This window comes from Molossus molossus, unplaced genomic scaffold (genome assembly GCF_014108415.1).
Source record: "Molossus molossus isolate mMolMol1 unplaced genomic scaffold, mMolMol1.p scaffold_m16_p_3, whole genome shotgun sequence".
Lineage (NCBI taxonomy): Eukaryota > Metazoa > Chordata > Mammalia > Chiroptera > Molossidae > Molossus > Molossus molossus.
This window is the reverse complement of record NW_023425366.1, coordinates 122,039,452-122,064,265: the sequence shown is the minus strand read 5'-3', so window position 1 is coordinate 122,064,265 and position 24,814 is coordinate 122,039,452. Positions and strand designations below refer to the sequence as shown.

At 43.6% G+C, this 24,814-nt stretch overlaps 2 protein-coding genes across 12 annotated transcripts in view; one reads left to right on the top strand and one right to left on the bottom strand.

The window, feature by feature from the left end:
• NPRL3 (NPR3 like, GATOR1 complex subunit) overlaps positions 1-7,040 on the bottom strand; it is a 46,845-nt gene extending 39,805 nt beyond the window's left edge. For 8 of the 11 annotated variants that reach the window (XM_036279173.1, XM_036279175.1, XM_036279183.1 and 5 more), the window contains exon 1: positions 6,894-7,032. In XM_036279173.1, coding sequence (XP_036135066.1) covers positions 6,894-7,011 — 118 coding nt within the window. In that variant the 5' untranslated portion in view covers positions 7,012-7,032. Of the gene's footprint in view, positions 1-7; positions 40-1,598; positions 1,618-6,893 lie in introns of those variants that run through there. The other 3 variants (XM_036279177.1, XM_036279179.1, XM_036279178.1) reach the window with 3 other exon arrangements.
• The window catches only part of LOC118641710 (hemoglobin subunit zeta), a 33,917-nt gene extending 15,424 nt beyond the window's left edge, over positions 1-18,493 (top strand). Inside the window, exons 3-6 of the mRNA XM_036279196.1 lie at positions 6,627-6,774; positions 17,312-17,475; positions 17,969-18,173; positions 18,336-18,493. Of these exons, the coding sequence (XP_036135089.1) occupies positions 17,381-17,475; positions 17,969-18,173; positions 18,336-18,464 (429 nt within the window). The 5' untranslated portion in view covers positions 6,627-6,774; positions 17,312-17,380 and the 3' untranslated portion in view covers positions 18,465-18,493. The remainder of the gene's footprint in view (positions 1-6,626; positions 6,775-17,311; positions 17,476-17,968; positions 18,174-18,335) is intronic.
• Positions 18,494-24,814: the final 6,321 nt, after the last annotated feature.

The window sequence follows — 24,814 nt, the reverse complement described above, 5'->3', positions numbered from 1 at the left end:
CACTTACTTATGCATTCACTGGTTGCTTCTTGTATGTACCCTGACTGGGGTCGGAACCCACAACCTTGGCATTTCGGGATAAGGCTCTAACCAACTGAGCTACCAACCGGGTCTAAAATAGACTTTAAAACAAAGAAAGACATTTCATAATGATAAAGTGATCAATCCAACAAGAGAATATAACCCTTGTAAACATTTATGCACCCAACATAAAGCAAATATTAACAGACATAAAGAGAGATCAACAGTAATTCAGTCATAGTAGGGGACTCTAACACTCAGTACTGACATCAATGAATAGACCTTCCAGACAGAAAATCAACAAGGAAACAGCAGCCTTAAATGATACATTAAACCAGATGGATTTAATTGATATTTTGAGACCATTTCACCTCACTGCAGCAGAATATACATTATTTTCAAGTGTACATGGAACATTTTTCAGGATAGACCACATGTTAGGCCACAAAACAAGTCTCAATAAATTTAAGAAGAATAAAATCATATCAAGCATCTTCTCTGACCACAATGGTAAGAAACTAGAAATCAATTACAAGAGAAAAAAACACACACAAACACATAGAGGCTAAATAACATACTACTAAACAGTGAATGGGTTAACAATGAAATCAAGGAAGAAATTCAAAGATACCTTGAGACAAAATGAAAATGAAAATACAACAACCCAAAACCTATGGAACAGAGCAAAAGCAGAGGGAAAATTTGAAGTAATACAGGCCTACCTCAAAAAACAAGAAAACTCTCAAATAAACAATCTAACCTTACACCAGGTACTAGAAAAGGAGCAAAGCCCAAAGTGAGCAGAATTACAGAAATAATAAAGATCAGAATGGAAATAAGCAAAATGTAATTTAAAACAAACAAACAAAATCAATAAAACCAAGAATTGGTTCTTCGAAAAGATAAATAAAATTGATAAATCTTTAAGCAGACGCATCAAGAAAAAAAGGGAAAGGATCCAATAAAATCAGAACTGAAAGAGAAGAAGCTCATTTTATGAGGCCAGCATTACCCTGATTTCAAAACCAGACATTATAAAAAAAAAAAAAAAAAAAAAGATTATAGGCCAACATCCCTGGTGAACATAGATGCAAAATCGTCAAAAAAAAAAAAAAAAAAACTACCAAATTGGCCCCCAGCCGGGTAGCTCAGTTGGTTGGAGCGTCATCCTGTACACCAAAAAGGTTGCCAGTTTAATTCCTGGTCAGGGCACATACCTAGGTTGTGGGTTCTATCCCTGGTCTGGATGCATATGGGACACAATCAATTGATGTTTCTCTCTCTCTCGCCAAAATCAATAACATATATCCTTGGGTGAGGATTAAAAAAAAACAAAAAACTAGCAAACTGAATTCAGCAATACACTAAAAGATCATAAACCATAATCAAGTGATATTTATTCCTGGGGTGCAAGGTTGGTTCAATATCCACAAATCAATTAATGTGATATACCACATAAGCAAAATAAAACATAAAATCATATGATCATATCAATAGATGCAGAAAAAACATTTGACATAATCCAGCATCCATTTATGATAAACATTCTCAGCAAAGTGGGAACAGAAGGAACATACCTCAACATAGTAAGTCCATGACTTATTCCATATAATCCTAGAATGTATATGGAGCTACATATGACTTGGACTAGCCACAGCAATCTTAAAAAAGAAGAACAAACCTGGAAGTATCATATGTTACCTGATTTCAAACTATATTACAAGGCTATAGTAATCAAAATGACAAACCCACAGCTAACATCATACTCAATGAGGAAAAAATAAAAGCATTTCCCTTAAGATCAGAAACAAGACAAGGATGTCTGCTTTCACCACTTTTATTCAACATAGTATCTGAAGTCCTAGCACAGCAATCAGACATGAAAAAGAAATAAAAGGCATCCAAATAGGAAAGGAAGAAAATAAAACTGTCATTATTTGCAGATAGCATAATACTATATATGCAGAACCCTAAAAATTCTACCAAAAAATTCTAAGAACTGATCAATGAATTCAGTAAAATAGCAGGATACAAAATTAATATTCAGAAATAGGCTGCATTTTTATATACCAATAATGAACTATCAGAGACATTTAAAAATCAATCCCATTTACAACTACATCAAAAAAAGTAAAATACGTAGGAATAAATTTAACCAAAGAGGTAACAGATAGAAAAATTATAAGACGCTGAAGACAGAAATTGAAGAAGATACAAATAAATAAAAACATATACCGTACTCATGGATGGAAAAACTTAGCATCATTAAAATGTCCATACTACCCAAAGCAATCTATAGATTTAATGCAAACGCTTATCAAAATATCAATGGCATTTTTCACAGGACTAGAACAAATAATCCTAGAATTTATATGGAACCACATATGACCTGGACTAGCCACAGCAATCTTAAGAAAGAAGTACAGCCCAGCTGGTGTGGCTCAGTGGTTGGGCATCAACCTATGCACTGAGAGGTTGCTGGTTCAATTCCCAGTCAGGGCACGTGCCCAGATTGTGGGCCAAATCCCCAATGGGGGAATGTAGGAAGCAGCCAGTTGATGTTCTCTCTCATCGATGTTTCTGTCTTCCTCTCCCTCTCCCTTCCTCTCTCTCTAAAAATCAATAAAGAAAAAAAAAATTTTTTAATTAAAAAAATAAATAAAAGAAAGAAGTACAAACCTGAAAGTATCATGCTACCTGATTTCAAACTATATTACAAGGCTACAGTAATCAAAACAATATGGCAGTGGAGTAAAAAGAGACATATAGATCAATGGAATAAAATAGAGTCCAGAAATAAACCCACACCTATATGGTCGATTATTCTATGACAAAGGAGGCAAGAATATACAACAGAGCCCTGGCCAGTTTAGCTCAGCGATTAGAGCATCGGCCCAAGGACCAAAGGGTCTCAGGTTTGATTCCCGGTCAAGGGTACAGACCTGGGTTGCAGGTTTGATCCCCAGCCCTGGTCAGGGTCATGCAGGAGGCAACAAATCAATGTCTCACATCGATGTTTCTCTCTCTCTCTCTCTGTCTCCCCCTCCCCCACCTCCGCTCTATCTTAAAAAAAAAAAGAATACACATTGGGTAAAGACAGTCTATTCAATAAACGGTATGGTGAAATCTAGACAAATAAATGCAAAAAAATGAAACTAGACCACCTTCTTATACCATAAACAAAGATAAACTCAAAATGGATTAAAGACTTAAATGTAACACCCAAAACCATAAAACTCCAAGAACAAAACATAGGCAGTAAACTCTTTGACACTGTTCTCAGTAATATTTTTTTCTTTTTAGTATATCTCCTCAGAAAAGGGAAAAGAAAAACTAAACAAACGGAACTAGATCAAACTAAAACGTTTTGCACAACAAAGGAAACCATCAACAAAATGCAGACAACCTACAGATTGGGAGAAGATATTCACAAATGGTACATCCAATACGGGGTTAATATCCAAAATTTATAAAGAACTCATACAACTTAACACCAGAAAAACAAACAATTCCATTAAAAAATGGGCAGAGGCCCTGGCTGGTGTGGCTCAGTTGGCTGGGCATCATCCTGTGGACCAAGGAGTTGCCAATTCATTTCCCAGTCAGGGAACATGCCAGGGTTCCAGGCTTGATCCCCAGTGGGAGGCATGTAGGAGGCAACCTATCAATGCTTCTCTCATCAATGCTTCTCTTGCTCATCGATGCTTCTCTCTCTCTCTCTCTCTCCCTCCCTCTCCGTTCCTCTCTAAAAATCATTTTTAAAAATCTTAACAACAACAACAAACAAAAGGGCACAGGACCTAAACAGACATTTCTCCAAAGAGAACATACAGATTAGACATATGAAATCATCAGAGAAATACCAAGTAAAACCATAATAAGGTATCACCTCACACCTGTCAGTGGCTATCATGAATAAATCTACAAACAAGTGTTGGCAAGGATGTGGAGAAAAAGGAACCCTTGTGAACTGTTTGGAGGATTGCAAATTGATTCAGCCACTATGGAAAAGAGTATGAAGGTTCCTCAAAAAATTAAAAATAGAACTACCTTATGACCCAGCAATTCCACTTCTGAGTATCTGAAGATACCAAAGCACTAATTCAAAATGATATATGCTTCCTTATGTTCATTGCAGCATTATTTATAATAGCCATGATACGGAGGCAATCTAAGTGCCCATCAACAAATCATTAGATAAAAATATGGTACATATACACAACAGAATATTACTCAGCCATAAAAAAGAACGAGATCTTACCATTTGTGACAACATGAATGGACCTAGAGGATATTATGCTAAGTGAAATAAGTCAAAGAGAGAAAAAACAAATACCATATGATTTCACTTATCTAAAAAACAAAATAAACAGATTCATAGATACAAAGAACAAACTGATGGTTGCCAGAAGAAAGGGGGCAGGATGAAAAAGGTGAAGAGATTAAGAAGTACTAATTGGTAGTTATAGAATAGTCACAGGGATGCAAAGTACAGCATAGGGAATATATTCAATAATACTCTAGTAAGTATATATGGTATCAGGCGGTATTAGACTTACCAGGGGGATCAGTTAATAAATTATATAGATGTCTAACCATTATGCTGTACACCTGAGACTAATATAAAATAACATTGAGCCCCACCGGTGTGGTTGAGTATTAACCCATGCACCAAGAGGACCAGTTTGATTCCTGGTCAGGGTACATGCCCAGATTGTGGGCCTGATCCCCAGTGGGGGCCATGTAGGAGGTGGCCAATTGATGTTCTCTCTCATAGATGTTTCTCTCTCTCTCCCTCTCCTTTCCTCTCTCTCTCAAATCAATAAAGAAAAAATATCAAAATAATATTGAATGTCAACTGTAACTGACCAAAAAAAAGGAGAAAAATATATGCTCATTATCTCTTAGATTTAACCATCCCCCCTAGGAATTAATCCTATATCCAGCAAAATGATAACATATACAGAAAGGACATTCATACTGGTTATAGTGGCAGAAGATTGGAAACAACTTAAATGTCCATCAACAGAGGACTGGATAAATAAATCACAGTTATGTTCATCCCATGATTCTGATCATAATTCTGAAACTATATCCAAAATAGAAAATGAAAATGAAAACAACACACAAAGCAGAACTATGCCTACAATGTGTTCAATCACTTGCGGTTAGAAAAAGTAAAATAATACGTGCGCATGCTTTTATTTACACAGAAGATTCTAGAAAGAGACACAAGAAAATGGTAATAGCAGCTGCCCCTACAAGGAGAAATGGGTGCCTGGGAAGGGTCAATGGTGGGAAAGAACTTTCTTTTCATAATCTAAATCCCTCTGTACAACATTAACACATTTTAAAATAATTTTTTTTTTTTTTTTATAGAGTGGGAGGGAGAGAGAGGAAGGGAGAGAGAGAGAGAAACATCGACGTGAAGGGACACATCGAGTGGCTGCCAACCGCACGACCAACCAGGGCCAGGGACAAACTGCAACCGAAGTACGTGCCCTTAGCGGGAACCGAACCCGGGTCTCTCCGGACCGCAGGTCGACGCTCTAACCGCTGAGCCAAACCGGCCAGGGCTAAAATAATTTTAAAACAAAATATAAATTACAAACAACATTCATGATAGTGAAAAGCTGCAAGTAACCTAAATGTCCATCCACAGCAACTGTATGCTACAACTAAGAGTGAGAGTGATCTCTGTTTACTAAATCACAAAGTACTCCAAGGCTGTCCAATGGAAAAAAACTGTTCAATGGGTAAAAGAGCTACTGCAGAACAATACATTTACGTGAGGCACCAGTGGAGAACTGGGGATAGGTAGTCAAAGAAAACTTCAGATGGATGTATAAAATTTCATATTTTTTCTAAGCTGAACACATTTATATGTCCAAAAAATAACAATTAATGGAGCCATTTTTAAGTGGAGCTGGAGCTGCTATCCCAGAGGAACTGCCTTGAATGTCCTATGTGTCAAATCTTGAAGTGTTGAAACTAGGCATAATAACCTTTGGACTGGGCTTAAGCAACCTTGTGCCCCAAAGAACTGATTGTAAAGATACAAGAAAGCAAATACTGCCCTGGCTGGTTTGGCCCAGCAGTTAGAGCGTCGGACCAATGAGACCCAGGTTGATTCCAGCCAAGGGTTGTGACTGGTCCCCAAACCACCCTGACCCGGGTCTGGAGGGAGGCAACTAGTTGATGTGTCTCTCTCGCACTGATGTTTCTCTCTCTCTCTCTCTCTGTCTCTCTCCCTCCCTCCTAATCTGTCTAAAGATAAGTGGAAAAATTTCCTCCGATGAGGATAAAAAGAAAAAGAAAGCAAATACTATACCTGACTTATGACTACTGGACTGAAGATTAAAAACATTGTTTAGAATTGACATCGCTATGTTATCTGACCAACAGAAATAAATGCCCTCCTTCTGTTGATATAATTGTTCCCCTTCCCTTTCTCATAAATACCCAATGCCTTTGTCTGTCATCAGAACACTAGTTGGAGCATCCCAAATACCTGTTCTCATTGATCTCAAGTAAACGTTTGTTGCCTCTCATTTTGGCCTTTTATTTAAGTTAACACATACAGAGCTTGAATATTTTTTTTACAGGCTGCAGACATGGATGAAATGTTAGCAATAGAGGCCTTGGACTGTTGAATTATGAGCGATTTCCCTCCTGCTCCTTTTTACTTTTCTGCACGTTACGAACAGTACTCTATAAGTAGGCAGCGACTGTATGATCAGGGAAAGGAAAAAGGTAAAGTTCTTGAATTTTAACTGGGAGGCGAGGGAAGGGGCCCCTGCAGCTGGCTGACCCTGGGCCGGCCGCCAGGCGCACGCCCCGGGGCGCCAGGCCCGCTCCCAGCGCTCACTTACTTGTCTGGGACGCTGGGTGCTCCTGGCTTCTCTGGAAGGGGTACCTGAACAGCAGTTTATTGCCCCTGCTCCCCGAGCTCACCAGAATCACGCTGATGGGGCTGGTGTTGTCCCCCATCCTACCGTGCGGCCCCGGGGGTGGGGGTGGAGGGGTGGGGGGGCTCTGAGGACCGGCCGGGTGTGACGGGTCTTAGGAAGACGCGCCGAGGGCTGGGGCGGGCCTGAGGGGGGCTGGACGGCAGTGTGGCGTTGGGAGGCTCTGAGGAGCCCGGGACCGGGGAGTGGGGGGGCCTGAGGAAGACGCGCCCGGGGAGGGGGAAGGGGACGTGACACGGGGGCCACGGAAACACCGGGCGCGGAGAGCCAGGCCGACGGAGCCAGCGCCACAGTCACCAAACCTACGCGCTAGCTAGCGCGTCCCGCCCGGCTCGTGAAATTTCCGCCACAATGCCAGGCAAAAGCGCAGAAGATTCCTGCGCGCAGGCCCGAGGGCGTTTGCGCAGGCGTGCGCGGCAGTGTGCGCAGGCGCAGGGCTTTCTCTGGGAAGCCAGGCATGCGCGTGGAACCGCCCTTTTCCTGCTTGGGGAGAAGGGTACCGCCCACCTGCTTGAATGGGTAACTGAGGCGGCATCAGCCAGCTCTCAGGTTCAATGCAGCTGTCTCCACATGATGCTTTTTTCATTATTATTACAGTATTTCTTATTTTTGTTAATCCTCACTGAGGGATATTTGGCGGAGGATTCGAACCTGCAACCCAGTGCCTTTGACGGGTTCCTTCGGTGCCCAGGCCCACGCTCTAACTGAGCCACACCGGCCAGGGTGATGCATTCTTCTTTATAAAAGTAATATTTGCTTTGGGCAGAAAGTTTAAACTTACAAATATAAAGTACTAAAATAAAAAAGTTTTTTTAAAAAATCATTTCAGTGGATTATAGACCTAAAAGAAAGAGCTAACACTATAAAATTATTACAAAATATATAAATCCGTGACCTTGGACTGGGCAATGATTATTTAGATATGACACCAAATGCACAAGCAACTAAAGAAAAACTTAGCTGGGCCCTGGCTGGTTTGGCTCAGCGGTTAGAGCGTTGGCCCTGGGGCCAAGGAGTTGCTTTCGTCAAGGGCATGTACCTCGGTTTCTATTCGTCCCAGCCCTGGTTCCATCATACCAGAGGCGGCCACTGGATGTGTCCCTTTCTCGTCGATGTTTCTCTCTCTCTCTTCCTCTCTCCCCCTCCCACTCTGGACAAAAATGGAAAAGTGTTCTTGGGTGAGGATAAAAATTTTTAAAAAGGAAAAAACTTAATTGGACTTGATCAAATTAAACACTTTTGTGCTTCAGAGGACACCACCAAGAAAACAAAAAGAGCACCCACAGAACAGGAGAAAACATTTGTAATTCATATATCTGATAAGGGAATTGTATCCAGGTAAATTTTTTTTTAACTCTTACAACTCAACAATAAAAAGACAAGTAACCAATTGAAAAATATGCAAAGGACGTGAATTGATATTTCTCCAAAGAATATACACAAGAGGCCAATGAGCACATGAAAAGATGCTCAACATCATTACTCATTAGGCTAATGCAAATCGAAATCAAAAAGAGCCCTGGCCAGTCGGGCTCAGTTGGTTGAGCATTCTCCCATACATCTAGAGGTCCCCATTAGATTCTGGTGAAGGTACGTACATATCCAGGTTTCAGGTTGGATCCCTGGTCAGGTGCTTGTGGGATGTTTTTCTCTCATTGATGTTTCTAGCTCCCTCTTCCTCCCTCTTTCTCTAAAAATCAATAAAAACATATTTAAAAAAAAAAAAAAGAGAGATACCACATCATGCCCATTAGGATGGCTATAATCAAAAAGACAAAATTACAAGTGTTGCGCTCTGGCTGGTGTGGCTCAGTAGTTAGAGTGTCAGCCTGTGCAACAAATGGTCACAAGTTTGATTCCTGGTCAAGGCACATGCCTGGGTTGCATTTTCAATCCCCGACTTCATCAGGGCACCTGCAGGAAGCAATCTCTCCCTCCTTCTCCTTCTTCTCCTTCTCCTTCTCCTTCTCCTTCTCCTTCTTCTTCTTCCCTCCCTTCCCCACTCTCCCTAAAAAAGTCATGGAAAAAATATCTTCAGATGAGAATTAACTAAAAACTTTTTTTAAATAAGTGTTGGCAAGGAGGGAGATAGAGAAATTGGAATCTTTACACATAGCTGGAGGGTATGTAAAACGCTGCAGCTACTCTGCAAAATAGTCTGGCAATTTCTCAAAAGGTTAAGTTTAGAGTTCCCATACAACCCAACTATTCTATTCTTGGGTATATATATATACCCAAGAAAAATGAAAACATAATTCCACACAAAAACTTGCATGTTCATAGCAACATTATTCATAATAGCCAAAAAATGCAAACAACTGGTGAGTAGGTGAATAAAATTTGCTATAATTTATACAAAGGAATAGTATTCAGTCATAAAAAGGAATAAAGTGCTGACACATAAAAGAACTTTGAAAAAATACATGGTGCATGATTTCATTTAAATAAATGTCCAGAACAGGCAAATCTATAGAGACAGGAAACAGATTAGGTTGTCTAGTTGGAGGTGTGTTACTTTAATGGATATGGGGTTTCTTTGAGGGTGATAAATGTTCTAAATTTATGGTAATGGTTGCACGACTCTATGAATATACTAAAACCCATTCAATTGCACACTTTATTTTCCCCAAAAAATCAATACATGGCTTTTATTGCATCTTTTTTTTTTTTATCCTCACCCAAAGACATTTTTGCATTTATCCTCAGATAGTGGGAGAGGGAGAGAGGGAGGAAAAGAGAGAGAAACATCGATGTGAGAGAGACATATCGACTGGTTGCCACCCACACGACCCCAATAGGGGCTGGGGACAAACCGCAACCGAGGTACGTGCCCCTAGCAGGAACCAAACCCAGGACTCTCTGGTTCATGAGCCGATGCTCTAACCACTGAGCAAAACCAGCCAGGGCTTTTCTTGAATCTTTAAAATATCACAAGTAAGTCTGAGGAATCATCTGGCATCTTGCTGTTTCTATAGCTGGACAACGTAGCTCTTATTCATCAGCCTGCTGAACTGTTCCTTTTTCAGAAACATAGATACCGGCCAAAATTTGTCTGATATCCTTGTTTGTTTGTTTTTTAATTGATTTTTAGAGAGAGAGAAAGGGAGACGGAGAGATAGAAACATCGATGAGACAACATCACTAATCATCAGAGAGATGCAAATTAAAACAACTATGAGGTATCACCTCACACCTATCAGAATGGCCACCATCAACAAATCATCAAACAACAAGTGTTGGCAAGGGTGTGGAGAAAAGGGAACTCCAGTACACTGCTGGTGGGAATGCAGACTGGTGCAGCCACTGTGGAAAACACTGGTGTTACCTCAAAAAGTTAAAAATTGAACTGCCATTTGACCCAGTGATCCCACTTCTAGGAATATATCCTAAGAAACCTGAAACACTAATCAGAAAGAATATATGTACCCCCATGTTTATAGCAGCACTATTTACAATAGCTAAGATCTGGAAACAACCCAAGTGTCCATCAGTAGATGAGTGGATTAAAAAGCTGTGGTGCATGTACACAATGGAATACTATGTAGCTATAGGAAAGAAAGATCTCTTATCTTTTGAAATGGCATGGAAGGACCTGGAGAGTATTATGCTAAGCAAAACAAGCAAGCAGAGAAAGACAAATATCACATGATTTCACTTATTTGTGGAATATAATGAACTAAACAAACTGCTGAACAAAATTAACCCAGAGACATAGAGGTGGGGTACAGACTGACAAGCCTCAGAGGAGGGGGGGAGGGTCTGTGGGGGAAAAGATAAACCACAGAATTTGCATGTATGCATGACCAATGAACATAGACAACAAAGCTGGGGATGGGGCGGGGGGAGGGGAGGAGGATGTCAATGGGGGAAAAATGAGAAACATCTGTAATAAAAACAAATTAATAAAAAAAAAGAAAGAAAGAAACATCGATGAGAGAGAACATCGATTGGTCACCTCCTGCATGCCCCCCACTAGGGATCAGGCCCACAACCCTGGCAAGTTCCCTGACAAGGAATAGAACTGGTGACCTCTTGGTGCATGGATCAATGCTCAGCCACTGAGCCACACTGGCGAGGCTGATATCTTTGTTTTTAACTGTTGTGGCTTGCTGAATCAAAGCAGCCGAATTTGATACAAGTTCAATTTCATTTCATTCAAGAATTAATTCATATTTCTGGGCTTGAGATATTGAACAAGCAACATGTGACCTCATTTGAACCCCGTGGATGTATTTTTTGCCCAAGAAATTTCTGATTTCAACAAGAGAATCATTCTGAATTACAGCGTTGCTGGGGAAGTGAGGGTACACAGACGTCATTCTGTAATGGAATCCCAGTGTAACACCCTTAATCATGTTCTATACATAACTGCAGGCAGTGTAAATGGTGGCCAGTTCCTTTTTATTTCCCCACCATTTGTTAACCCGAAGCCTTTTTTTCTTTCCAAGGAGACTGATTTCTATATTGATGTGATTGACGTCCCTCCACAGGGTGCCTCTGGGTCCGTCCCTTCCCAATAACTGTTCATCCCTTCGTAGCGATGTCAACATTTTCTGGAATGCTGACAGTCTGATTGCTGAGAATGGTCTTCACCCTCTAAGTAGATGAGGAAAAAAAAACAAAGACTGGCCCTGGCTGGTTTGGCTCAGCGGTTAGAGCGTCGGCCTGCGGTCCAGAGAGACCCGGGTTCGGTTCCCGCTAAGGGCACGTACCTCGGTTGCAGTTTGTCCCCGGCCCTGGTTGGGTCGTGTGGGTGGCGGCCACTTGATGTGTCCCTTTCACATCGATGTTTCTCTCTCTTCCTCTCTCTCCTTCCCGCTCTATCTGAGTAAAAAATGGGAAAATGTCCTCGGGTGAGGTTAAAAAAATAAAAAATAAATTAGTAAAAAAAAAAAAAAACAAAGACTGAATCGCACACTTTATTTATTTTTTATTTTTTTTTATTTATTTTTTTATCCTCACCCGAGGACATTTTTTCATTTTTTGTTCAGGTAGAGTGGGAGGGAGAGAGAGGAACAGAGAGAGAGAGAAACATCAATGTGAAAGGAACACATCGAGTGGCTGCCACCCGCACAACCGACCAGGGCCGGGGACAAACTGCAACCGAGGTACATGCCCTTAGCGGGAACCGAACCCGGGTCTCTCAGGACCGCAGGCCGACACTCTAACCGCTGAGCCAAACCGGCCAGGGCTGAATCGCACACTTTAAATTGGTGCAAATTATATCTCAATACAGCTGTTTTAAAAAAGGTTTTAAAAACCACCACACCCACCTCATCCCAGTCTTCCCCAGGAGGTAACTAGTTAACTGTCTACCGTGGCTGGAACCGAACCCGGGTCTCTCGGGACCACAGGCCGACACTCTAACCACTGATCCAAACCAGCCAGGGCGATATTGCCTGTTTTTGATTGAGGTGTATCGCTTGATTATTTGCCAGTGTCTCAGAATTGCCTTCTTGTTTGCCTTCTTGTTTGTTCTTCTTTGATGGTTTAGACATGTTCTCTTCACAATAATTACCCTTTGTTACAGATTCTGCAAGCCTTTTCCCCAGTCTTGTATGTTTTGATATTATGTATAATCAAAAGTGTTCTGCCTTGGCCGGTTTGGCTCAGCGGTTAGAGCATGGGCCTGCGGTCCAGAGAGACCCTGGTTTGGTTCCCGCTAAGGGCACGTACCTCGGTTGCAGTTTGTCCCCAGCCCTGGTTGGGTTGTGCAGGTGGCAGCCACTCAATGTGTCCCTTTCACGTCGATGTTTCTCTCTCTCTCTATCTCCTTCTCTCTCCCTCCCACTCTATCTGAACAAAAAAATGAAAAAATGTCCTCGGGTGAGGATAAAAAAATAAATAAAGTTTTCTGAGTTCTCCACAGTTCCCAGATATGTCCCTGGAATGGAAATAAAGGCACAGAAGAAGAAGGTGAGGTCGGGGGAGCTGGACCTATGGGGAAGAGAGAGCCCACTGTCTGGAGAGATGGCCACCTTTAGTAGTGGGGGGTGTCCCCACAAAGGTACCAAGAATCTATGGGTGCCCAGACATAGGGACTGGGCCTCTGGCTCCGGCCTCCTTCCTCCAGCTTCCCTGGACCATGCTGCTACCACGTCAAACAGTCCATGGCACCTTGAACCTGGAGGAGCAGGTCTGGTGTCCAGGGACTCGAGGAGGCTGTCTCTGAGCAGGGAGAAGGCCCAGACTTGGAGGAATCTACCATTCCCAATTACCCCCCAGGGCCTGCTTCCTGCTAGCAGTGTTCACAACAGCATTCACTGATTATTTTCCTGGCTAAATGGTTACTGTCTTTTCACCGCAATGTACATTGGGATCCATGAAAGATGAAAGGAGGTCACCAGGATCCCGGCACATGGATGCATTCCTTCCCAAGCTGCCCTCACGGGACTCAGGGGCAGCAATGTCCAGGGCTGGAGTTGAGCAAGCAGAGGTCTGATTCCCTCACCACCCTCAACAGCAGCACCTCAGTGTCTACATGTGTCAACTGCATTGGGCTATTACAGAAATCAGAGCTCCTTGTCACTCCTTGGCCATTCCAGGCTGATGCTGGCCGCCAGAGGGACTGGAAGGCAGGTTGGCCATGCTTTGGGCCTCAGGTTTCCCACCAGTAACAAGACTGAGAGCAGATGGCCTCTCACTGTAGTCTTAGCTTGAGGCCCTCACTCTCCTGGACAATGATGTGCCCAGGGCCAACCTCATCTCACTACAGGGTGCATCCTCAAACTCTTCCTTGCAAACACCCCACAACTCCTCATTTTAAATTTAAATAACTCTTTTGTGACCTACTTTTTTGAAGGTATATGGATTCTTGGAATCCGAAACTCCTGACCCTTCCTCCCAGCCTAGGTCCCCTAGACAAGGCCAGGCCTTATCAGTCCTGCCACTCAGTCCAAGCCTGATAGAGCCACCATGGTCAGAGGGCCGGGCGGGGCTCAAAGACCCTCTCTTCAACCCGTTTCCACACCTCCACCTTCTCTGGTGCAATGTTCCTGCCCAGGAGGGATCACTCACCAACAATAGCAACTACAAGAATCTTGAATTCATGGTGCCATTATCCCTCCTAACAGTGAGGTGGAGACTGTTCTAACTCCCTGCCTGAGAAGTTAAAACAGTGAAACTGGGGCTCACAAAGTTAATTAGCCTGCCCAGACTCACCCAGGGGTCGCCCTCTGGGGAGGGTCTGCAAACCCCTATCTCCACTGAGTGACCAGGGCCCCTCTGAGCTCAGCTCCAGCTACACAAGTTCAGAACAAGCCTAGAGCTTTGAATTCTGCCCAGAGTCCAGTAGTCCTCAGTGTCCTGGAGCATAGACTTGGACTCCTTGTGTCCCAGGAAACCAAGGCCCAGAAACAGAATAGACTTGCCCAACTCCCAAAGCCAAACTGAGGTCTCCTCTCCCATCAGGACTGGTTCCCTCCTCCGCTGAAACTTTTAAGTGTTTCGTAATTTCCCCAAGACTCTGTTTTCTTATCTTAAAACATGTAATGATAATAATATAAAACTTCTCTCACAGAGAGCTGTGAGGGTCAAATACCCAAAATAAAGAGTGTTTGATACCGTACCCAGGACTTAGAAGGCACTTGATAAATGTCAGCTAAAACCAGAGAACAGATCTTACCTCCCAACCACACAAAATCAGTCCAAGGTGGACTGTCACCCAACTCAAAATGCCAAACAGTAAAGTTCTTAGAATGGTGATATAGATGGTTCTCTACACCTCAGCATTCGGCACAACGTTTATTTCACTTTTTTAGAAAGTGAAGTAAAATTTGTATAACACAAAATTAACCATTTTAAAGAAAATAATTCAGCAACATTTTGTGTATTCACAATGGTGTACAACCATCATCACTATCTAATTTTAAAATGTGTTTATTGTCCCAAAAGGAAACCTAGCACCCATTACACAATTACTGCCCATCCCCCCAAGACCTGGCACCCACTGATCCACTTTCTGTCTGTATGAATTTGCCTACTCCCAACATTTCGTATAAACGGCATCATAGAAAACGTGGTCATTGTATCTGGTTTCATTCACTTCGTATAATGTTTACAAGGTTCATTCATTTGCAGGGTGTGTCACTGCTTCATTTTATGGCTGAATATTAATATTTCATTGTAATTCCACAAATAACCATAATTTATGTACCCAGTCATCCATTGATGGGCATTTGGATTGTTTTCACCTTTTAGTTATTGTGAATAGAACAGAACAACATTTTTATTTATTTTTATTTTTTTATCCTCACCCGAGGACATTTTTGCATTCATCTTCAGATAAAGCAAGAGGGAGAGAGGGAGGAAGAGAGAGAGAAACATCAATGTGAGAGAGACACACCGACTGGCTGCCACCCACACAACCCCTGCTGAGGCCAGGGACAAACTGCAAACGAGATATGTGCCCTAAGTGGGAACTGAACCCGGGTCTCGTTGGACCATGGACCAACGCTCTAACTGCTGAGCCAAACCGGCCAGGGCCAGAACAACATTTTTTTTTTAATCCTCACGAACATTTTTTTCCATTTTTTTGTTCAGATACAGTGGGGAGGGGGAGGGGAGAGGAACATCGATGTGAATGGGACACATTGAGTGGTTGCCACCCGCACGACCCATCCAGGGTCGGGGACAAACTGCAACGGAGGCTCGTGTCCCTAGCGGGAATGGACCGCAGGCCAACGCTCTAACTGCTGAGCCAAACATTTTTAAAGAAGACAAAATATCACTAAATTTGACTGCATTAAAATTATAAACTTCTGGTCCTGACCAGATAGCTCAGTTGGTTAGAGCATTGTTCCAATATGTCAAGGTTGCAGGTTCGATCCCCAGTAACGGCACATACAAGAATCAACCAATGAATGCATAAATAAGTGGAACAAATCAATGTTTTGCTCTCTCTCCTTCCCTCTTCCTCACTTCCATTCTAAAATCAATAGAAATATATAAACTTCTATGGGAGGAAAAAGGGGGGAGGGGACATCTATAATACTTTAAACAATAAAGATATAGCCTAGCCAGTGTGGCTCAGTGGATTGAGCTTCATCTCATGGACTGAGAGGTCCTGGTTCAATTCCTAGTCAGAGTATATGCCCGGGTTGCAGGCTGGATCCCCAGTAGGGGGCATGCAGGAGGCAGCCGATCAAAGTTTCTCTCTCACATTGATGTTTCTATCTCTTCCTTCCTCTTTCACTAAAAAAAATCAATAAAAACATATTTTTAAAAAATAAAATGAAGATAGCTATAGATAAATTTCTAATCCTCACCCGAGGATATTTTTCCATTTTTTGTACAGATAGAGTGGGAGGGAGAGAGAGGAAGGGAGAGAGAGAGAGAAACATCGACGTGAAGGGACACATCGAGTGGCTGCCACCCGCACGACCAACCAGGGCCGGGGACAAACTGCAACCGAAGTACGTGCCCTTAGCGGGAACCGAACCCGGGTCTCTCCGGACCGCAGGCTGACGCTCTAACCGCTGAGCCAAACTGGCCAGGGCAAGATATAGATAAATTTCTATTCAACCAAAAGCAGCATTAAGACAGTGGAGGCAAACTACAGACTTGGGGGAGATACAACACATCAGACTGACAAAGAACTTATATCCAGAGTGAGACTGCAAAGGGGTGGCAGGTGGGAGTCTTTTCGGGTGATGGAGCTGGTGATTTTGGTGGAAGTTACATAACTCCGCATACATACCAAAATTCACATAGAAGTACACTAAAAAGTCAATTTCATTGTATGTTAAAATAAAATTAAAAGGAATATTTGCCTCATTGTTAAAATGATGATATGGTGAGCAATATTGCAATCTCTAATAGCAGATGCACTAGAATTGTTTTATTGACCTAGCTTTCCAGGGGACAGTACACCTTTCCTCAGTGCTAGGTGGGAAAAACCATTGCTTTTTGAGGAAATGCAGGAATCAGCCAAGAGGGAGGGAGCTGACATGTGGCCAGGGTGGGCTAGCCACAGGACCCCACCCAGAAGCCATGCAGGCAGCACAGGGCATGTTCCAGCCCCAGGAAGGTATGTTTTGGTCCCCGCTCTGATTTCCCTCATTTTTGTGTGTCTAAAATGGACAAGGACAGTGCAGAGCTGGGCTGCAAATGCAGGCATGACCTCTGGGGCTGGCTGGGCCCCTATCTCTGCTGGACTCTGGTCAGACTGTGGCCAACGCCCCCTCTAAGATCCAGCAAGAGTGGCAGGGGTGATAACCCCTCACCCCACCTGTCCCACCAGGCTCTGACCGCCCATTGTCACCGGATCTGATAAGAGACCCCAACCCCACAGCCTGGCCCCCACCCTAACTCTGTGTATATAGGTGGACCCTGGAGGCTGAGCACCACAGAGGCCAGTCCTGAACACACCCAGCTCCAGCTCAGACACCGCCATGTCTCTGACCAAGGCCGAGAGGACCATCATCATGTCCATGTGGGGCAAGATCTCTCCACAAGCAGATGCCATTGGCACTGAGACCCTGGAGAGGTGAGTGCCAGACAGGTTGGGATGGGCCAGGTAGGTGACAATGTGGGGTTATCGAGGACAGAGGACAGTGAGGAGGGAACAGTGAGGAGGGAAAAGAAAGGAGGGATCAGTGAGTTTGAATGGAGGTGGGGCGGCGTTGATGGTGTCAGTGAGCAGGTGGATGGGAAGGGGAGATGAGGACTGTGTCCCTTACACCTGGGCCCTAGCACAGGTCTCCACAAACTCCGTTGAATTAACTAATGAATGACTGAAAGATGGGGCAGTGAAACTGAGAGCCCACGCTGTACTGGAGCCTGAGGCAACAGGATCCGATCTGACTCTGCCTTTCTTTAAAATTTTAGTATTTTGTTCAACGTGACTCTGTTGTTTTAAAATGTTGCGTTAAAATATGATTTATTCTGACTGCTGGATTTTCTGGCGCCGCTTAAGTTTTTCCCCCAAGGAAAGGGCCCTACTGGCCTCCCCAAGGTCCGGCTCTCCTCCCACCCCACAGGCTCTTCGCCAGCTACCCCCAGACCAAGACCTACTTCCCACACTTCGACCTGCACCCCGGCTCTGCGCATCTGCGCTCGCACGGCTCCAAGGTGGTGGCCGCCGTGGGAGACGCGGTCAAGAACATTGACAACATCTCCGGGGCCCTGTCCAAGCTGAGCGAGCTGCACGCCTACATCCTGCGCGTGGACCCGGTCAACTTCAAGGTGGGCACGGGGACCGGGGTCCAGGCCGGGTCAGGACAGAGGCGGGCCGGAGTGCGAGGAGGGAAAGGTCTCCGCGAGAGAGGCTCGGTTCCCCCACCCGAAGAGCACCCCAGCCCCACTCCAGCCCCGCGCGGCGCGCTGAGCAGCCCTCCCGCCCCCTAGCTCCTGTCCCACTGTCTGCTGGTCACGATGGCCTCGCACTTCCCCGTGGACTTCACGGCTGACGCCCATGCTGCCTGGGACAAGTTCCTGTCCGTCGTGTCCAGCGTCCTGACCGAGAAGTACCGCTGAGAGCAGCCGAGGGACCCCGGAGAACAGGCTACGACCCTTCCTCTGCTCTATGGGGCCTCCCCAACCCCCTCCTCCTGGGTGACGCGCCAATAAAGGAATGAACAAACTCCGCGCCTCGGTGGTCACTGGGGCCCTGGGGGAGGAGAGCGGGAGCGGTGGGGGTGGACCTCAGGGTTGCCTGCAGGGCTGCAGGAATCCTTTGCACGGAACCCAGGGTCTCTCGGAGGGCACAGGTCAGCACCTTAGGCACGAGGGACACTTGAGATCCGGACAGGTGACAGAAAGGGCGCCCTGGGTCTTCTGGGGCCAGTGCTAGGGCCAATCTGGCCTCTCTGGCTCTCCCCAGCGGGCGGGGGGCATGTTACTCTTTCTTCTTCCTCTGGAAATTTTACTATTTCCTGGTTTATGCACCAGGAAAAAAGGAGTAATGAAGGTATTCATTCATTCGTTCTCCCGCCTCTTCATTCGCGGACTCATTGCTTCTTCCATTAAACAAACATTTATTGGCATAGAAGACTCCCAAGCATTTTTCCAGACCAGCTATTTTCAACCGGTGTGCGCAAGAATTTTTAAAACATGCAATACTTGACTATTGAGTCAGGGACACTGACTTCTTTTTCCTCAGATTGTCACATTTTAAAAATGAACTCTAGTGGGTTTGGCTCAGAGATTAGAGCGTAGGCCCGCGGACCAATGAGTCGCGAATTCAGTTCCGGCTAAGGGCACGTACCTTGGTTGCGGTTTGTCCCCAGCCCGGGTTGGGGTCCTGTGGGTGGCAACCAGTCGATGTTTCTTCTCTCTCTTTCTCTTCCTCCCCCTCTCCCTCCGGCTCTATCTGAAGATAAAAAGAAAAATATCCTGGGGTGAGGATTAATATATATATTTACAGCCGAGTAGTATTCCATTGTGTAAATGTACCACAGCATTTTTATCCACTCATCTACTCATGGGTGCTTGGGCTGCTTCCAAATATTGGCTATTGTAAATAACACTGCAATAAACATAGGAGTGCATATATTATTTTTGAATTAGTGTTTTGGGTTTCTTCGGATATCATCCTATTCTTTATATAATTTCACCCACTGGTTTTAGCATCCATGGATGGTTCTTGCCTACATTAATTGTTATTATCATGGTTACCCAGTGCAACTCTCCATTGTTTCTTCTATACTTATTAGTAGACATTCTATTGAAAGGAAAAGCTTTTCCTTCTCCATTTAAAAATGTATATTAGGCCCTGGCCGGTTTCGCTCAGGGGTAGAGCATCGACCTGCGGTCCGGAGTGACCCGGGTTCGGTTCCCACTAAGGGCACGTACCTCGGTTGCAGTTTGTCCCCGGCCCTGGTTGGATGTGTCCCTTTCACATCGATGTTTCTCTCTCTCTCTGTTTCTCTCTCTCCTTTCCACTCTACCTGAACAAAGAATGGAAAAATGTCCTCGGGTGAGGATGATTAAAAAAAAAAAGTATATTAGCCCTGGCCAGTTTGGCTCAGCCCTTAGAGCATTGGCCTACGGTCCAGAGAGACCCAGGTTTGGTTCCTGCTAAGGGCATGTACCTCGGTTGTAGTTTGTCCCTGGCCCTGGTTGGGTTGTGCGGGTGCCAGCCATTCGATGTGTCTCTTTCACATCGACGTTTCTCTCTCTCTCTCTCCTCCTCCCCTCTCCCTCCCACTCTATCTGAATAAAAAATGAAAAAATGTCCTCGGGTGAGGATAAAAAAGAAAAAAAATGTATATCATATTAACTCATTAGTTCCCATTTTATTCAGTGGATTTATAATCTATTGCCAATCACTATTTATTTTGATCCTAAAACTGTCCCAGATTTGGACAGTGGGAATCCCTTCAAATTAGCTACTGTGTGACCTTTGACATGTCCCCATCATTCTTTGAGTACATTCTTAAAATCTTCTGTAAGAAAGTCCAGGCTCATCTTATACTTTCCCTGCATCAGCATAAAATCAGCATCTCTCTACAGAGTTCTGTTTCCTCCTAATGGAGAATGGTGTTTGCAAAGCAAGAGCTGGGAGCTTGGTGTGTTCATTGCTACTGGGGTGTTAACCTGATAGTTGTCTCAGTGGACAGAACTAAAAGGTATATTTATATACACACATGCACATAAACAAATACACACACATATATGTATTCTATATATGTCTAAGTATATTAGAAACCATGACTTCACACCAATATCTCTAATTACAGTCCAATATCACATGGTTTATCCTTGTCATCTCCCTTTCCATGTTCATGCCTCCCTTCTGCAAGAGAGAGAAACCTCACTTCCATTGTACTCAAAATATTTACTTATTTGCTCAATTCCCTCATATATTACCAATATCCCAATCAAGCCAACTTTAATTTCCTAATTTTGAAACTATGCTATCTAAGAGATTCAAATATAAAGCCCATGAAGATTGTTATGATTTAAACATATCAAACTTGAACTAGAAATATCACTGTAAACTAATGTTTTAAAATATATATTACATAGTTCTGCCCACTATTAAAGTCCACTAGTGGAGTAAGAACTTGCCACCATCAATAGCTTTCTATGAAAACTGCTAATTAAAGAAAACAAATTAAGCATAAATCCTACCATTTAGAGCAACTGTCCTTCATCCCCAACTGATAAGAAAACCCTCTTAACACAATAATGCCAGCGAATTGATATAGAAGGAGTCATAAAATTAGAAAGCTCCAATCCTATGATCCCCAATAAAATAATGGATGAAAGCGAGATCACCAATGATTGCTAAAACCATAAAAGAAGTTTGTTTTGGGAATAGAGTAGTTCCATAGTGCCAGAATGATTACTCCCAGATTACTAGGTAATAGAAAAGAGGGGAAAGATGCCTTTGTTATAAAACTATTTGGTGGTTCCCTCCTTAACCAAGTGATTAAACTTGGCATCACCAGTGAGCAATCTGACCTCACATGTCTCCTGGTGTCATGCAAGTCCTTAGCATCACCTATAACGCTAGTCAATAAGTTCTTTTTTTCTTGTGATAAAATACACAAAACATAAAATTTACTATTTTAACTATTTTAAAGTGAACAACTCAGAGTCATTTAGTACATTCACAATGTTTGCAACCATCACCTATATCTAGTTCCAGACGTTTTTATCACCCAAACAAAAACTCCATGCCCTCCAGCCTCTGGCAACCAATCTGCTGTCTGCTTTCTATCTCTATGATTTCAGCTATTCTGGGTATTGCATATACATGGACTCATACAATATGCAGACTTTTGTGTCTGCCTTCTTTCACTTAGCATAATGTTTTAAAGATTGATCCATGTTGTAGCATATATCAGTCCTTCCTTTTTATGGCTAAATAATATTTCATTGTAGGATATACCAAATTTTGTTTATCCTTTCATTCATTGATGGACATTTAGGTTGTTTCCACCTTTTGATTTTGTGACTCATGCTGCTAAGAACATTCTTTCTTTTTTTTTTTTTTAATTGTTTTTTCTTTATTGATTTTAGAGAGAGGGGGAGAGAGAGAGAGAAATCAATGAGAGAGAACATCGATTGGCCACCTCCTGCATGCCCCCCACCCCCCAGGGATCAGGCCCACAATGTGGGCATGTGTTCTGACCGGGAATCAAACTGGCGACCTCTTGGTGCATGAGTTGATGGTCAACCACTGAGATACACCGGCCGGACTAAGAACATTCTTATATATGATTTTATGTAGATATATGTCTTCATTTGGATATATATACCTAGGAGTGGAGTTGCTGGGTTTTATGGTAATGATGTTCAATTTATCAGAATCCACAAACTTTTCACCGTGGCTGCACTATTTGCATTGCCAGCAGCAGTGTACAAGGGTTCCGATTTCTCCATCTCCTTTCCAACTCTTATTTTGTTTCCATTAGTATTATTATTACCATCCTACTGGGTGCAAAGTGGTACTTCACTGTGATTTTGATTTGCATTTTCCTAATGAGGAATGAAATTGAGCGTTTGTGTGTGTGTGTGTGTGTGTGTGTGTGTGTGTGTGTCTTTTCTGGAGAAAAATCTATTCAAGTCCTTTGTATATTTTTTAATTGGGTTGCCTTTTTGTTGTTGAGTTTTAATAGTTATTTCTATATTCTGGATACAAGTTCTTTATCACATATATGATTTGAAAATATTTTCTTTCATCTTGTGGATTGCTTTTTCACTAACCTGACTCTTATCAAGCCTTTGGCTCTGACTTCTAATGTACAGGAAATATATGGATAAGGCAACCAGCTAAATAACACTTCAAGGAAACCGTCAGACCAATCCAAAATGTGGACTACTCTACAAGACAGCTGGCCTGGACTCTTCAAAAAGCCATTGGTTTGAGGCCAAGGTGGGTGTGAAGTGGAGAGCTTCTGGAATAAGAGAATAAAGGGACAACTACATGCTACATGTGAATCTGTGTCAGATCCCAATTGGAACAAATTTGGGGGAATGAATGGAGAAATTTGAAGCCAAGGAATGTTGTTAGTTCACTTAGATCTACAAAAGACTAGTGGTTGTGTAGGGACAGAACTTCACGATGCCCACCATACTCTTTCAAATTGCTCCGAAGGAAAATAAACACACTCAGATATATCCCTATATATTGACCAAGCAAATGTTAACAATTATGGATCCAGGTGGTGGAAGTAGAGGGGATTATACTATATTATTCTCCAACTGTGAGATCTGACCTCAGCGGTACTGCTCTCTCCCTCACTCACTCTGCCCTGGCCTCTGGCTACCTTTTCAGGGCCTTGTACTTGCTTTTCCCTTCTACTTGCTATGCACACTTTTCCCCCAAACACCTTATGGCTTATTCTTCCAACTCCTTCAAATACTTGCTCAAATTGACCATCTCAGTGACTTCTTCCCCAGCCACCTTATCTTTTTTTTTTTGGTATGTGCCCCTAGTGGGAACCGAACCCCAGACTCTCTGGTCCGCAGGCTGATGCTCCAACCACTGAGCTAAACTGTCCAGGGCTCCGGCCACCTTATCTTAAACTGCAACCCCTCTGGGCAATACCTATCACTCCTTCCTGCTTCTTCCTTTCTGATGTCAATGCCGTCCAGTCAGGGACCACCTGGAACCGTCCTGGAGTCAAACAAATTTGGTTTGCTAACTCACGGCCACAGAGGAGACAACCCAGCACAGGGAAGCACGAGTATCTGAGTTAGAGGCTTCAGCCGGGTGTTAGGCAATGTGGGCTCAAAGGAGGGCTTTGCTCTGGATTGGATGCTGCCAAGAAGTGGAAGTAATGCTATGACCGAGCATCTTAATCATTCCTATCTAGGAGATAAGGAGAGAAAATGGAGGTTGGAGTTTGCCATTGATAAAGAAGTAGCAGTCAAGCATGGCCAGTGTGGCTCAGTGGTTGAGCGTTGGCCCATGCACCAAGAGGTCGCTGGTTCAATTCCTGGTCAGGGCACATGCCCAGACTGTGGGCCAGATCCCCAGTGTGGGGCATGCAGGAGGCAGCCAATCAATGTTCTCTCTTATCAATGTTTCTATCTCCCTCTCCCTTCCTCTCTCTCTAAAATGAATAAAGAACAAATATTAAAAAAGAAAAAAGAAGTAGCAATCACTCACATTAGCCAGGACAGGATGTCTGCTTATTCCCATGGTTTGGACAATGAGTGTTTCCTCTGTTTGACAGGGTTCTTTTTTGTCTCGAGCATCACAATCACAGGTGGTCATGTCAGATGTCCGTGTTCTGAAGTTTTTATTCAACAGTACACAGGCTTTGCAGTTAGAGCCCAGGTATCAGGGGCTGCTTTTCTCTTTCTCATTGGTGTACTTATCTGCTGCACTCGTACTGATTTGCATACCTCCATCACCAGAACATCAGCTCCAGAGAGCAGATGTTTTGGTCTGTTTGTTGCTTGCTGTGTCCCCAGCTGTTAGAGCTGGCCTGGCGCAGGATAGATGGCCAAGTGTAATTTGTGAAGAATGAATGGAGCTTCTCGCGGCATTCATAAGCCCGCCCGGGGCTGCTCCTGCTGCTTGCCTGACTTTAGGGTTTGGGGGGTGGTCTCAACTCTGCAGATAGATATTGTCCCAGGAATGTGCTTGACATGGGTCCCCTTTCTCCAGGGAGGACTCTGACCCAGAGGGACTCCTGCCCAAGAGTATGGGTGTGGGGCGTGGTCCCATGTGCCTACCTGTCCTGGAGTTGCCTGCCAGGAGCTGGGCCTTTGGACTTAGCAGGGAGAAGAGACCCAGGGAGAGGCCTGGATATAAGGAATCTCTCTCCTGAGGCCCTAACCTCACCTCCAATGGGCTTTGTGACCATGATCAGCCTTTCCTCCCCTCTTGGCCTTGGTTTCCCTATGACGGTAGGTAATTCCAGGGA